Here is a 15,840-nt window from a genome sequence, read left to right on the forward strand (position 1 = left end):
TGTGTCCTCCCCGGCACCCGCCGTGGTAGAGCTCCAGATGCCATCAACTCCAGAGGCCTTCACGGCGGCAAAGGACCTTATTGCCTTGATGAACTGGGCTGTGCCTCCGCCCCCGGTACCGCCGGTGCGGGCGCTCCATTCTATTGGCAAGCCGTCCTTGCTCCGTCCACCTCCTGGCACCGAGTTGACCCAGCACCGCTCTCGCTCCCGTTCACGTGGACGCTCCCGGTCCCGCCGAAGATCTCCCTCCCGGCACCGTTCTCAACGCTGCTCGCAGTCCCGGCACCGCTCTGCCACGCAGCGCCGGTCAGACTCGCGGCACCGGTCGTTCTCTCGTTCCCCGACTCAGCACTCGCGGCACCGATCCAGATCCCGGTACCGCTACGGACACCGTGCCTCTCGGAGCCATTCTAGGCACCGCGAATGGAGATCACGGTCGACTTCCCGGCACCGGGTTGGTCGTAGGTCCCGATCTCACTCTCGCTGCTGCGCTGCCTCCCGGCACCAGTCGCCTCAAAGCAGGGAAACGAGATCAGTCGGCACCTCGGCGCAAGGCTTCTCCGCTCCTCCGTGGCCCTCCAGGCATGTGTCGGTATCATCACAGGCCGACAGCTATTATGTGGACGAGCATGACCCTCAAGTGCCCTCGGGAGTCTTCCAGGAGGCCCGTTTTGCAGACCAAGACCTTTGTCATTGTGGTTTTTGGACCCCTTGGGCTTACCATCAGGCCCAAGGCGCTCCACTGCCTTCCACCCATGCAGCCCCACCAGAGCCACGTGCCCCGGAAGCTACAGTAAGCCGCCCCCCAGCTGAGACGGAGGTTCCGACACTACCCCTCCAACATTCACTGGAGCCTCTTGACCAGGAGCCGTCCCAGGAACCAGAGGCCGGACAAGACACCATCGTCCCGGGGGTCTCTTCTGCCTCCTCCCCGGATGAGGCAGTAGCGGGGTCCTCCTCCTCAGGGCCCACTCCAATAGATTTGAGAGCACACCAGGACCTCCTTCGGAGGGTGGCATTATGCATGGACCTCCAAGCAGAGGAAGTGCCAGAGGTGGACAACTCTGTGGTCACCATTTTGTCGGCGGACGCTCCAACCAGGGTGGCTCTGCCATTCATAAAGACTATTCAGGCGAATGCTGACAGTCTTTGGCAATCACCAGCCTCCATCCCTCCCACAGCCAAAGGGGTGGAACGCAAGTATATGGTCCCCTCTAAGGGATATGAGTATTTGTACGTCCACCCTCCCCCCTCGTCGCTACTGGTTCAATCCGTCAACGACAGGGAGCGTCACGGACAGCAAGCCCCGACTCCTAAGTCTAAGGACGCAAGGAGAATGGACTTGCTAGGCCGCAAGGTCTACTCTGCGGGCGCCTTACAATTGAGGGTGGCTAACCAGCAGGCTTTATTGAGCCGTTATTGCCATGACACATGGGCTGAAGTGGAAAAGTTCAAGGAGCTGCTACCTCAGGACTCGCGCCAGGAGTTCACGGCCTTCCTGGAGGAAGGTAAAAAGGTGGCTCGTACATCATTGCAGGCCTCCTTGGATGCGGCCGATTCAGGAGCCCGAACTCTGGCCTCCAGCATCACCATGCGCCGCATCTCCTGGCTGCAGAGTTCGAATCTCCCCCCTGAATTACAATATACAATTCAGGACCTTCCCTTCGACGGCAAGGGGTTGTTTTCAGAAAAAACGGACCCCAGGCTTCAAAGCCTGAAGGATAACAGGGTTATTATCCGCACATTGGGGATGCACACCCCTGTGACCCAGAGACGTCCGTTCCGCCTCCAGCTTAACCGGCCTTACTTTATGCCCGGATACAGGCAAGACTCTGGTCGGCGACGCGGTCGAGGGGGACGTAGACGGCAGCCTGGTCCGCAACCGTCCCAAGGTCGCGCCCCTTCCAAGCCACCGGCGGGGCCGAAATCGTCATTTTGAAGATGCGCCCGGGGACGGCCTACCAGCTCTTACTCAGGATCCTTTCCCTCCTTTTTCCAACCGCCTTTCCTACTTCCTCCCGGCGTGGTCCCGGCTGACCTCCGATGCCTGGGTCCTCCGCACAGTGGAACGTGGATACCACCTCCAATTCGTTTCACCCCTACCTTCCCACCCTCCTTCCCGGTCCCTCTTCAGGGACCCCTCTCACAAGCAACTCCTCTTACAAGAAGTGCAGACGCTCCTCGCTATCGAAGTGATAGAGGAGGTTCCAGAGGGAGAAAGAGGCAAGGGGTTTTATTCCCGTTATTTCTTGATCCCCAAGTCCAAAGGGGGCCTCAGGTCCATCCTAGACCTGCGAGACCTCAACAAATACATACTAAAGCTGAAGTTCCGCATGGTCTCCTTGGGGACCATCATTCCTACCTTGGATCCTGGAGACTGGTATGCCGCCCTCGATATGAAGGACGCTTATTTCCACATCGCCATCTTTCCACCGCACAGGCGCTTTCTACAATTTACACTCAATCACCTTCACTTCCAGTTTGCGGTCCTCCCCTTCGTCCTATCCACAGCCCCAAGGGTGTTTACAAAGTGCATGGCCGTCGTCGCCGCCCACCTCCGTCGGCGCGGCATCTGCGTTTTTCCCTACCTAGACGACTGGCTCATCAGGGGGGATTCGCGGACCCAGGTGCAGCAGCATGTAACAGTGATCAAAGACTTGTTCACGCGACTGGGCCTGGTACTCAATGTGGAGAAGTCCATCTTAATGCCCTCCCAGAGGCTGGACTTCATTGGAGCGACCCTGGACTCTTCTCTAGCCAGGGCCTTCCTTCCTCAGCTTTGATTCCAGGCCCTCACACAGATCATTCAGGGGCTTCAGACCTCCCGCATGACTTCGGCCCATACTTGCCTCCGCCTCTTGGGTCACATGGCGGCTTGCACTTACGTAACCAAACACGCCAGGCTCCGCCTTCGCCCCCTCCAGATGTGGCTCAACGCGGTGTATCGCCCGCACAGGGACCCTCTAGACACCCTGCTCACCGTTCCAACGAGCACCCTTCGTTCTCTGGACTGGTGGCTGACCCCGTCCCAAGTGTGTGCAGGGGTCCCATTCCATCCGTCTCAGCCTTCACTTTCACTGACGACGGACGCCTCGTCCCTCGGATGGGGGGCTCACCTCGGCCACCTTCGTACGCAGGGCCTCTGGTCATTGCAGGAGTTGAAGCTGCACATCAATGTCAGGGAGCTACGAGCAGTGCGCCTCGCATGCCAGATGTTCCAAAATCAACTCAACGGCCATTGTGTCTCTGTCTTTACGGACAACACAACGGCCATGTACTATATCAACAAGCAGGGGGGAACTCGCTCTTCCTCACTCTGCCACGAGGCGATACAACTGTGGGAATTCTGCATAGCCCACTCGATAGATATAGTGGCGTTTTTCCTCCCAGGCGTGAAGAACACCTTAGCAGATCGCCTGAGCAGATCCTTTCTCTCCCACGAGTGGTCGCTGAGACCAGACATCGCTCATGTAATTTTCCAACAGTGGGGATTTCCCCAGATAGACCTGTTCGCATCTCGAGCAAACCGGAAATGCCAGGACTTTTGCTCATTTCAAGGCCTGTCACCGGGGTCCCCGTCGGACGCTTTTCTCCTTCCATGGAATCATCATCTACTCTACGCATTTCCCCCATTCCCCCTAGTCCACAGAGTCCTGCTGAAGCTCCGACAAGACAGAGCACATCTCTTCTTGATTGCGCCAGCGTGGCCCAGGCAGCACTGGTACACCACGCTGCTCCGTTTTTCTATAGCCAGCCCAATTCCTCTGCTGCTTCACCCGGATCTTATAACCCAAGATCACGGCACTCTCCGTCACCCAGACCTGACGGCCCTCCACCTCACGGCTTGGCTCCTGCGTGGCTAGACGAGTCGGAATTGCGCTGCTCTGCTCCTGTGCAGCATGTCTTGTTGAGCAGCAGAAAGCCTTCGACTCGCTCTACTTACCTAGACAAATGGAAGCGCTTCGCTTGCTGGGCTCAGGCGCGCAACGCTGGCCCTTCGGAGCTCCCTATCCCAGTTGTCCTCGACTACCTCTGGTTCCTGAAACAGCAAGGCCTAGCATTGTCCTCTCTAAAGGTACACTTAGCGGCCATATCTCCTTTCCACCCAGGAGAGGGTGGACATACGGTTTTCTCTCATCCATTGACTGCTAGATTCCGAAAGGGCCTTGAGCGTCTCTACCCTCAAGTACGTCACCCGACTCCTACCTGGGACCTAAACCTGGTCCTCAACAGGCTCATGTCTCCACCCTTTGAGCCATTGGCCACCTGCTCGCTGCTGTACCTGTCCTGGAAGACGGTCTTTTTGGTAGCCATCACATCGGCTAGGCGGGTCTCTGAGCTCCGAGCGCTCACGGTGGACCCGCCCTATACTGTCTTTCATAAGGACAAGGTACAGCTGCGTCCACATCCAGCGTTCCTCCCGAAAGTGGTATCAGCTTTCCACAACAATCAAGATATCTTCCTTCCGGTTTTCTTTCCAAAGCTGCATACATCCTCACGCGAGCAACAGCTTCACTCTCTCGATGTTCGTAGGGCGCTGGCTTTCTATATAGATCGGACAAAACCGTTCCGCAAGTCCCCTCAACTGTTCGTGGCAGTTGCCAACCGGATGCGAGGTTTTCCTGTTTCATCGCAGCGGATCTCCTCGTGGCTGACAGCATGCATACGCACCTGCTATGACTTAGCTCATGTTCCCTTGGGCCATCTCACCGCCCACTCTACCAGAGCCCAGGCTTCATCCGCCGCTTTTCTGGCGCACGTTCCAATACAAGAAATATGTCGTGCGGCAACCTGGTCATCGGTTCATACCTTCGCCTCTCACTATGCTCTGGTCCAGCAATCTAGAGATGATGCAACCTTTGGCTCCGCGGTCCTACATTCCGCCACATCTCTCTCCGACCCCACCGCCTAGGTAAGGCTTGGGAATCACCTAACTGGAATGGATATGAGCATGCACTCGAAGAAGAAAAAACGGTTACTTATCTTTGTAACTGTTGTTCTTCGAGATGTATTGCTCATATCCATTCCACACCCACCCTCCTTCCCTACTGTCGGAGTAGCCGGCAAGAAGGAACTGAGGGTCGGGTGGGTCAGCTGAGGTATATATCCGATGCCGTTATGGCGCCACTCCAGGGAGTGCTCAGCCGACCCACTGAGGGTTGCTAAGGTAAAAATCTTCCGACGAACATGCACGCGGCGCGCGCATACCTAACTGGAATGGATATGAGCAACACATCTCGAAGAACAACAGTTACAAAGGTAAGTAACCGTTTTTTATCGGCGCACAGTTGGATGCCATGCAAGCCAGAGCCTTCCTACCACCTCACAGATTCTCTGCTGTACTAGATCTGATATCCAATGTACAGATCCACCCCAGACATAGTTGCTGACTCCGTGGGTGCTGCAGAGTTGGAGCACCCACGGGGAAAAATTAGTGGGTACTCCACACCCACTGGCAGCCAACCTCCATCCGCCCCCACCCCCTTCTCACCTCCTCCTCCTCTGAGCGTGCCGCATCCCCGCTCCTCCCCCTCCCAGCACTTCCCGCCCGTTGCCTAACAGCTTTTTGGCAGCACTTAGGACTTTCCAGGAGGGAGGGGCAGGAGTGGGGATGCGGCATGCTTAGGGGAGGAGATGCAGAAGAGTCAGGGCAGGGATGGGGGCTTGGGGGAAGGAGGTGGAATGAGGGCGGGGCTGGGGGGGGGGAAGGTGTGGTGGGGGGGACTTTGGGGAAGGAGTGGAATGGGGTGGGGTGCAGGCAGTGCAGGGGCGGGAAGAGGCGGGGCAAGGGTGGGGCCAGGGGAGCAGGTTGAGGACCCACCGGGTAGAGGAGAAGTCGGCACTTATGGCCCCAGATCTCTGTCAGAATATGCCTCCAACTTCTAGGCCACATGGCAGCAGCCACTTTCATGGTCAGACACAAAAGACTACACATGTGATGTCTTCAGGTGTGGCTCCATACAGTATATCTTCCCCACAAACACAGCCTCCGCAAACTTTTATTCATGCCGATGAGAGTCAAGGACTCACTACTTTGGTGGACGCAGCCCAACGACGTCTGCATCGGAGTTCCTTTCCTCCAACCACCACCAACCATGATTCTAACAACTGATGCCTCCCTAATCAATTGGGGAGCACATCTCCACAATCACATAGTGAGGGCAGATGGTTGTTAACCAAATCTAGTCTACACATCAACCTCCTAGAACTACGAGCGGTCTGCAAAACCTGCTGACATTTCCTCCCTCTCTCGAACATCACACCATCAGAGTCATGATGGACAATCTCGCCTGCCGAGCCAGATCCCATTCTTTATGTTTGGAGGCACTCAAAATGTGGAAAAGGTGTATCCAACACAACATCACCATGTCAGGTGCATACCTCCCTGGACACTAGAACACCACCATGGATGCATTGAGCAAGAGATTCTCCCATGATTACGAATGGGAACTGGACATGCAAGCCCGTCAGCCCATCTTCAACCAGTGGGGATGTCTTACCATAGATCTGTTTGCCACTCTGCAAAACACCCATTGCCCTCATTTCTGTTCCAAAGCAGGACTGGAACACAGATCATTGGGAGACGCATTCCTTATCACATGGTATGCACCACTCCTCTATGCCTTCCCTCCTTTTGCCCTCCTATTCTGAGTACTTTGCAAAATACAGGAGGACTGAGCTCCTATCATTCTTATAGCTCCAACATGGCCACAACAGGTCTAGTATACTTCCTCCTTCAGATATAGTATGCCAACCGATTTCTCTCCGTCCAACACCATGGTCCTTCCACAAGACACGTTCTCCATCCCAATCCACAGATGCTCCACCTCAAGGCCTAATTCCTACATGGTTCTGGGATTCGGAAATAACCTGTTCATATGCAGTCAAACGGATACTTTTGAATAGCAGGTGTGACATAATTAGATGCAAGTACATTTACAAATGGACTAGATTTCAAAACTGGTGTGCCTCCCACCAAGTTGACGCAGCACATGCTCAGTTACCACTTATCCTGGACTACATGTTATACCTTAAACAATCAGGATTATCTACCAGCTCGATTTGGGTACACATGGTGGCAATCACAACTTTTTACTGCCACATACCTCTTCACACACCTGCTCACAAAACAGTTTCTGAAGGGTCTCCAAAATCTTTATTCCCACATACGAGACCTGACCCCTGCCTGAGACCTCGTCCTAATCCTGTGTTCTCTAACTAGACCCCCATTTGAACCAATGGCGACCTGATCTTACCTGCATCTGTCAATGAAAATGGCCTTTCTTGTCACCATCACTGCTGCCCAATGAGAGGGCAAAATTACGGTCCTTATGGCATATCCATACACAATGTTTCACAAATACAAAGTTACCCTATGCACACATTCAAAATTACTATCTAAGTTTCCATCATCCTTCCACCTCAAGCAAGCAATACACCTTCCTTGCTTCTTCCCAAAGTGTCGTAACAACCAACAGGAGGCAGCTCTACACACTCTGGAGTAAGATGAACATTAGTGTTTTATTTGGACAGGACTAAACATTTCTGAAAATCAGCATGATTATTCTTCTCCACCACTGAAAGATCCAAAGCACAGCCATCTCTTAACAATGCCTTTCCAAGTGGATCTCACAGTGTATATAATTTATTTTATGAGCTCCACCACAGACAACCTCCTACCGCAATCAGAATACATTCCACATGTTCATTTTCCACCTCAATAGCTTTTCTGAATAAGGTCCGCATTGATGACATTTATAAAGCTGCCACATGGGTATCAACAGACAGTTTCACCCAGCACTACTCTATTATGCACAACGCCGCAGCAGACACTGTCCTAGGACATGTTTCCTAGGACATCTCCAAAGCCCCAGCTGTCCATTTAGGGGCACTGCTTTCTAGTCACTGACAGTGGAGCACCCATAGGAACATAACTTGAAGAGGAAGACAAGGTTACTCACCCTGTACAGTAACTGAGGTTTTTCTGGATGTGTCCCCCTACAGGTGCTCCACTATCCCCCGCTTCCCCTTTGCTTCAGAGCCTAAAACATATGCTCTGCGGCAGAGAAGGAACTGGAGGTGGTCAGACTGCACATATACATCCCGCTCACAGCATGAGAGTAGGGAGATGTGCATATGTGGTCCTACGGACATGGTTGATGAAGATCTCCGATCCCAGGTGCTGGGGGTGCTGTCCCATCTACAGTGGAGCACCTATAGAGGGAGATATCTTGAAGAACCTCAGTTACTGCACAAGGTGAGTTAACCTTTTCTTGACTAACTTTCCAGATCTGTTTTGATATTCTTAATCAAATTAGTATAAATAATATTATTTAAGGTGTGTCGTCTTTTAGAAATGTGCATTCCCAAGTACCTTATTGAAGTAGTTATCCATTTGTTTTTGTATTTATCTTTTATACCTTTCTATAGATCAGACCGCACACCTGCATCAAGAACTTCTGACTTGTCACTGTTTATTTTAAATCCTGACACTTTTCAAATGTTTAGATTACCTCTTGCACTTCTTATAGTATGTGAACAGGATTCATAACAAATACCATGACATTGTCGGCATATAAGGCTGATTTGCATTCCCTCTTTCCTATTGTAATTCTATTTATATTAGGATTATTGCTAATTGATCAGGCCAGTCATTTGCCCAATCAGTCAGCAATGTTGGTAGTCATCGTTAGCGATGGACTACCAATATTGCTAATTGATCTTGCAAATGACTCCATTAACATGGCAAAAAGAAGAGGTGATAAGGGGCATCCTGCTTGTCTACCTCTAAAAAGGGGACATTTTTTCTCATCAATATCCTGTTTACTCTTATTGTAGCAAATGGTTGGAATATAAGACAGAAATCCAATTTTCAAAAATAGGTCCTAAACTGCGTGCATCTAGAATATCTTTTAAGAACTGCTAGTTTAGTCTCTCTAAACTTTTAGTGCATCTAGTGATAAATATATATGGGCTTCATTCATAAAGCCTTCAAAGAAATTGAGGTCTAAAACTCTGTTAACATTATCCAATAGCTGCTTGTTTAATACAAAGCTGTTTTGGTCACTATTAATGTATCTAGGTAATAATTTTTTCAGTCTGTTTGCTAGGATTGAAGCGTACATTTTTGCATCTTGATTTAGTAAGGAGATGGGCCTCTGAGGCACACCGTTGGATGATCCTCACCAGGTTTTGAGATGACTACATTTTATCCTTCTATCTAAATATCTGAGGGTTTTTTTGTTAGTTCATTGAAGATATTGTTAACTGTTATATTAGTTGTGTCCTAAAAAATTTACAGAATTCTGGATGAAATCCACCAGGGCATGGGGATTTGCCATTTTTAAGGGACTTAATAACCTCTAGCTCTTCCTCTGATTTAATATCTTGCTCCAGGGCTTCTAGGTCAGGGAGTTCTAGATTTAGCAAAATATTCCTCTATCAGCTTATGGTCAACTGACTTTAGGGAGTAAAGTCTCCTATAGAAGTTTGCAAAAGTCTCACATATACCTTTTGGGCCAGTTGCCAGTTTATTTGGCGCTTCCAGACTGGAGGTATAATTTTACTTCCTTTTAAATTTTTAGTCTATTAGCTAGTCATTTATCACTTCTGTTAATCTTTTCATAATATAGGTGTTTGGTGTACCTGATTGCCAGTTCAGCTTTTTCTGTTTGTAGCAAATCTAACTTGCTTCTGACCTCTATTTTTTGTATATTTTCTGTGATTGATTTTTCTGGTGTAATTTAAAATTTTCAGCCTTGTTGAGCAATGTTTGCATTTCCTCTTTTCTAACTTTTCTAACATAGGATTTTTTGTTAATTAAGATGCCCCAATTACTGCTTTCAAGATATCCCACAGAGTGCTTTTTAAAATCTGATCAGCACTGTTTTCCTTAAAATATTGCTTATTTTCCTCTCTGATATCTTCAACTCTTTTCTTGTCATCGCATAGAAGTGAGATGTTTAATCTCCATTTTTTCATTTTAGTGTGTCTTTCCATTGTCTTATAAGAAGCCAAACTAATGCATGATCTGATCAAGGGATGCATCCTTCCAGTCCTGACATTGCTGTACTAAGCAAAGATCTAGAGATCATATATGTTCTATGGGATATTGAAAAGAAGGAGTAGTCTCTTTTCTTTGGGTTAAGACACCTCTTGGAGTATGTTTATTCATTAGATAGAAAATCAGGAGAAGAATTAATCTATCCTTTATTATACTACCTCTCTGATCTATCTAACCCAGGATCCGGATACAATTATAATCATATCCAATAATAATATTTCCTTCTCTAAAATCTTCTAATGTCTGAGATAACTTTCTGAAAAAAGGTATTTGACTGTGACTAGAGGCACAAATACTTCCTAACATTAGCATTCTATCACCAATTGTACCTTTAACTAACACTTGTCTTCATTATCTATATATTTATCCTTTATTTAGTAAGGTATATGTTTGGCAATAATGATTTCTACTTCTCTTTTATTTGAAGTTCCTGGAGAAATATAAGGTGTTTGGAACTAGTTACCTTTAATGTGTTTATGATGTTCCTCCATAAGGTGTATGTTTTTAACAAAAGTCCCATGTATCTGGATTCTTTCTTTCTTTCTTTCTTTCTTTCTTTCTTTCTTTCTTTCTTTCTTTCTTTCTTTCTTTCTTTCTTTCTTTCTTTCTTTCTTTCAACTGCTGTTAAGACATTGGTATTTATGTTAAAGAACTGGATTGCATTAGCCATGATAAGTCCACATGAGATTCTAATGAGCAAACTAGGGAAATGTGGTCTAGATGAAATTACCAAAAGGTGGTGCACAACTGGTTGAAAAACCATACTCAGAGTAGTTATTAATGGTTTACTGTCAAAACGGGACATCTAGTAGGGTCCTGCTCAGATCAGTCCTGGGTTGGGTACTATTCAATATTTTCATTAATGACTTGGCAATAGAGTGGAGAGTATGCTTATAAAATGTACAGATGGCACCAAGACAGAAGGGGTTGCAAGTCCTTTAGAGGACAGGATTAGAATTCAAACTGACCTTGGAGAACTGGTGTGAAATCAGCAAGATGAAATTCAATAAAACAAGTGTAAAGTACTACATTTAGGAAGGAAAAATCAAATCCCCAACTACAAAATGGGGAATAATTGGCTAGGCAGTAGTACTGCTGAAAAGAATTTGGGGGTATAGTGGGACACAATTTGAATATGAGACAATGTCATGTAGTTGCAAAAAAGGCAAATATTCTGGGGTGAATTAGCTGTAGTGTTATATGTGAGACATGAGAGGTAATTGTTCTGCTCTGCTTGGTACTGATGAGGCCTCATCTGAAGTATTGCTTCCAGTTTTGGACGCCACACTTTCAAATGTGGGCAAATTCAAGTGAGTCCAGAGGACAGCAACAAAAATGATAAAAGATTTAGAAAACATGACTGATGAGGAAAGGTTTAAAAAAAACTAGGGATGTTTAGTTTTGAGAAAAGAGGGGGAGACCTGAGAAGTCTACAAATATGTATAATGAGGATGGTGATAAATTGTTGTCCTACTTTCAGTGGACATAGAGAAGAAATAATTATCTTAATCTGTAGCAAGGGAGATTGAAGTTAGATATAAGGAAAATATTTCTAACTGTAAGGATAGTTATATACTGGAATAGGCTATCAAAGGAGGTTGTGCAATTCCCCTCATAGGAGGTTTTTACGAATAGGTTAGACAAACACCTGTCAGGGATGGTCTAGGTATACTTGGTCGTACCTCATCACAGGGAGATGGACTAGGTGACCTCTTGAGATCCCATCCAGCCCTACATTTCTTTAATTGTTGTTTTAATATACTGTGACTTGAATTCCTGTTTTACTCTATTTGTTTGCCTTTTTTCCCTCCTGTTGAAAAGATTTTGTATGAATTTACTACTTATGGGCCTGATCCAACTTTTATTGAAGTCAGTGAGAATCTTTTATTTTATTTCAATCAGAATTGGATTGGGTCCCAAATGAGGAAAGTGAGCAAAATTATGTTCCAAGGTGAAATTCAAATTAAATAAACAAGTTTGATCTCACCTTGTCCTTCCAAACTCTTTTCAGTACAAAAATGTGATCATTTTCAAAATATCTGCTAAAATATACAGTATGATGCACAATTATAAATAAATTAGAAAATGAGAATGATATTCTCCAAGGGTATAAGACAGATAGAATCATATATTAAATATCCTGGTTTGACATTCTTTTTATAATTTTTCTAGAAATTATGAAACTAGTGTTCCTGCAGAAGAAGAAACTCTCATTATAATCAATTCATTGAAAGAAGCTAATTTACCCAAGTTTCTTGCAGAAGATGTTCCTCTGTTTGAGAACATTATGGCAGATCTGTTCCCAGGAATTACAGTTCCAAGAGTAAGCACTCACAAACTAGAGGTAATAAAATGAATAAGGCTTTTCAGGGATAGTGATTGACAACTTAAATGTCACTGTTTTATTTCAATAAAGAAAGGGATAAAAAAATCTTTAATGGTTTAAAAATTCTTAATTTTTTTTATTAAGGGAGAAACCCTGATATGCAGCAAATCAAAGTGATGTGTCTTGATGGGGGAGAGTTCTCCAATGGCCAGGGAAATAGCATCCTTCCCCTCTCCACCCTAGGCCATGGAGCCACTCTGTAACTCCTGAAGATTCAGGCCTGACCCACTTCACACAGATACGTTTGAACCACAGCTCTCCAGTCCCAGATCTGCTGATTTATCCTCCATCCTTCACAGCCCCATTGAGACCAGGGAGTGGAACCCTCCTTTGCAAATTCCCTTGATTTGTGCTCTGTGCAGTGGAACATGTTCCACTACCTGTTGGGCCCTATGTGTCTGCAGAGGAAAGGGGAAGCAGGGTTTTCTCTTAACATTTTTTGTCTGTAGTCCAGTTATCTCAGTTGTCTAAAGAAAAATGTTTTAAAAGTAAATCAAATTTACTTTTTAGTCTTTTGTTAATTTCACATGTTGATATAAAATAGCATGGGATTTCTGTTAAAGGTGGATTTTCTAGTTTGTTTGAGAGAAACCTGGAGAGCTTTTTCCTCTTCATTTGTTGAAATTTGCCCAAAGATTTGAACACTGTGGAGTCTTTTCTATTCTTGGTGGTCATGTGTAGCTGGAGTTTGTGTATGTATTGAAGAGAAGATGGATCTCTGTCCAGCCCTTGTGAATGAAGATCCCTTGATCATCTTAAGATCTCTTGTGAGACTACTGGGCTGATTTTCCCGCTACTTAAGCAATATGCAAGTCTTTGTGGTATGAGGACCTAACTTTAAGCAGGCAATGTGTCCAATTGACTTCAGTTACGTTAAGCATTTGCATAAGTCTTTGCAGGATTGAGACCTTACACTGATATATACTGAGAATAATTCTGTTTATGTAAAATCGGTGTGAGGTTCCTCAAGCCCATTATTTATGAGACTTTTACAGAAAAGAGCAAGCCATAACCATGTCATAAAAGATTTTTAAGTTCTTCTTCGAGTTCCCTGTGGGTGCTCCACTTCAGGTGTCAGTGTGTCCCGGTGCCACTGATCGGAGATTTACGGTAGCAGTACCTGGTTGGGACACGCGTGCACAGTAGTTGTCTTGCAGTGCCCTTGGAGATTCAAGTAGTGCTTGTGCATCCCAGCCCCCTCAGATTCTTCTCAACTGTCCTCAGCTGCAGATGGAGCTCCAATTGCAGTGTCACAGAACCATCTAGAAAAGTGTTTAAAATAGTTATTAGTTAAGTTTGTCCTCAATAATTAGTTAGTCATTGTTGAACTAGGTTTCTGTTTCTTTTTCTAACTGGTTAAACTAAAAATACCCAAAAAACAAAAAACCCTCCCTAGGGGTTTTTCCCCTCCGTTTCCTTTAGTTATCCCATGACCAAAATTGGACTCTGAAAATGCCAACCTCTCCTGGGTTTAAAAGATGTACTTCTTGTAAGGACGCAATGCCCGTCTACGACGGACACTCACAATGCGTCTGCTGCTTAGGAGAGGAGCACATTCCTCAGAAATGCTCTCACTGCAGTAATCTTAAAGCCAGAGCGAGGAGAGACAGGGATCTCCGACTCAAAATGATTTTTATGGAAAAATCCCTAACATCACCATCCACTCCGGGAATTGGGGGATTCACCAGGTACCTTGTCCCTAAACAGAGCAAGGGCCCTCTCCTTCAAAAAGGTGAGGAAGAGGGAGACATCTCCTGCTCATGGAGAATCGTTGAAAAGAAAACGGTCTCCAGCAAGATCGCTACCCATGGTGACCAGCAGGGTGACCATATTTGATACTCCGAGCATCTCCAGCACTGCCAATACTGGGACCTCGGCTGGCAGAGATAAAGAATCAAGTTGCAGGCATAAATCAACTTCCTCCACAGCACCAACTACTCCAAGGAAGGACATGGTGCCGACAATGCCTCAGCTTGCTATGCCCCTTCCTATGGTGCCACATACTACAGAGCTGATACCTGACCGTACTAAGTCGGCACCAGCAAAGGCCATGCACAGGTGGATGGGATCAACCTCCCAGGCGTCTACACATAAGAACATGGCACTGCTGCCCTCGGCACCATGCTCCCTCACTAAAGCAGCCGATATCAGAATCTCATCCACACTGATACTTGGTGCCAATGGCACTGGTGCAACTGGAATCACCAAATGCCTCCAGATTCTCAAGTGATGAGGAAGCTGATATGTATGAGGCAGTCTTCTACTCCGGAGATACCTCCCCATTGGGCACTGAACCCCCAGCGTTGCACACAAGTTCCAAGGAACATCTACACAGGGACATGCCTCCATGGCTGACTAACCTGTGGATGTGCCCCCCATGCCATTTCCAATGCAGTGGGCACAGTGGGACCCATGGGCAGTTTACCGTGCTCAGGCCCAAGGGCCCTATACATCGCAGAGGTGACAGATACGCCCTGTGACAGATACTGCAAATGAGCCCTCGGAGACACAGGAGGACTCTGTAGAGGAATTGAATGATTCCAACAACCAACAACAATCACCAACTCACAATTCATCTTCATCTCTGGATGAGGCTGTCATGCCATCCCCACCCACCGTTGCAGATGACTCAAAACAATTTCAAGAGCTATTCAAACGGATGGCACCTAGCCAGAACATCCAGCTGGAAGAGGTGACTGAAAACCAACATCAGCTCAAGATACTACACCCAGCATCCTCGACTAAGATTGCACTACCGATTAATAGCGCTCTAATGGAACCAGCAGAATTAGTATGGCAAACACCAGCAACCATACCTCCGACATGCAAAAGGGCAGACAGGAAGTATTAAGTGCCCAACAAGGGTATGGATTTCCTGTTTTCATCCTCTCAGCCATACTACTTGGTTGTGGAGACAGTGAATCAATGAGGGGGAACAACACCATTATAAATCCACACCACTTGACAAGGACTCAGAAAGATTGGATTTGTTTGGCTGAAAAGTCTACTCATCGGCAACCCTTCAGTTTCGCATAGCCAGCTACACAGCAGTACTAGCGAAATACGACCATGATTATTACCAAAAACTCAGTGAATTCTTAGCAGACATCCCAGAAGACGGAAGGGATCAATTCCAATCCACCATAACCTAAGGTCAACTCATGGCGAGGACTGCTTTACAAGCGTCCCTTGACATTGTGGTCACAGCTGCTCTCACAACAGCTACAGCAGTAGTCATGAGGAGGGCCTCCTGGCTACAATCCTCTGGAATACCAAAGGACCTCCAGACTAAAGTCGGGGACCTCCCCTTTGACAGGGAAAAACTGTTCTTGGCAAAAACAGATGAAGTCCTACACTCAATGAAAGACTTTCGAACTATGCCCCAAACCCT

General features: G+C 47.0%; 1 protein-coding gene across 24 annotated transcripts in view; it reads left to right on the forward strand.

Annotated features, from left to right (window-relative positions):
- The window catches only part of DNAH14 (dynein axonemal heavy chain 14), a 459,746-nt gene that overhangs the window by 219,768 nt on the left and 224,138 nt on the right, over positions 1 to 15,840 (forward strand). For 23 of the 24 annotated variants that reach the window (XR_005596106.1, XM_039529958.1, XM_039529963.1 and 20 more), the window contains one exon: positions 12,236 to 12,407. The exons of the other annotated variant lie outside the window; for it this stretch is intronic. Coding sequence is in view for 22 of the 23 variants with exons in the window: in XM_039529958.1 (XP_039385892.1) it covers positions 12,236 to 12,407 (172 nt within the window). In the remaining variant the exon portion in view is untranslated. The remainder of the gene's footprint in view (positions 1 to 12,235; positions 12,408 to 15,840) is intronic. 24 annotated transcript variants of the gene reach the window in all.

The sequence above is a fragment of the Mauremys reevesii genome, linkage group 3 (assembly GCF_016161935.1).
Source record: "Mauremys reevesii isolate NIE-2019 linkage group 3, ASM1616193v1, whole genome shotgun sequence".
NCBI classification, from domain to species: Eukaryota; Metazoa; Chordata; order Testudines; family Geoemydidae; genus Mauremys; species Mauremys reevesii.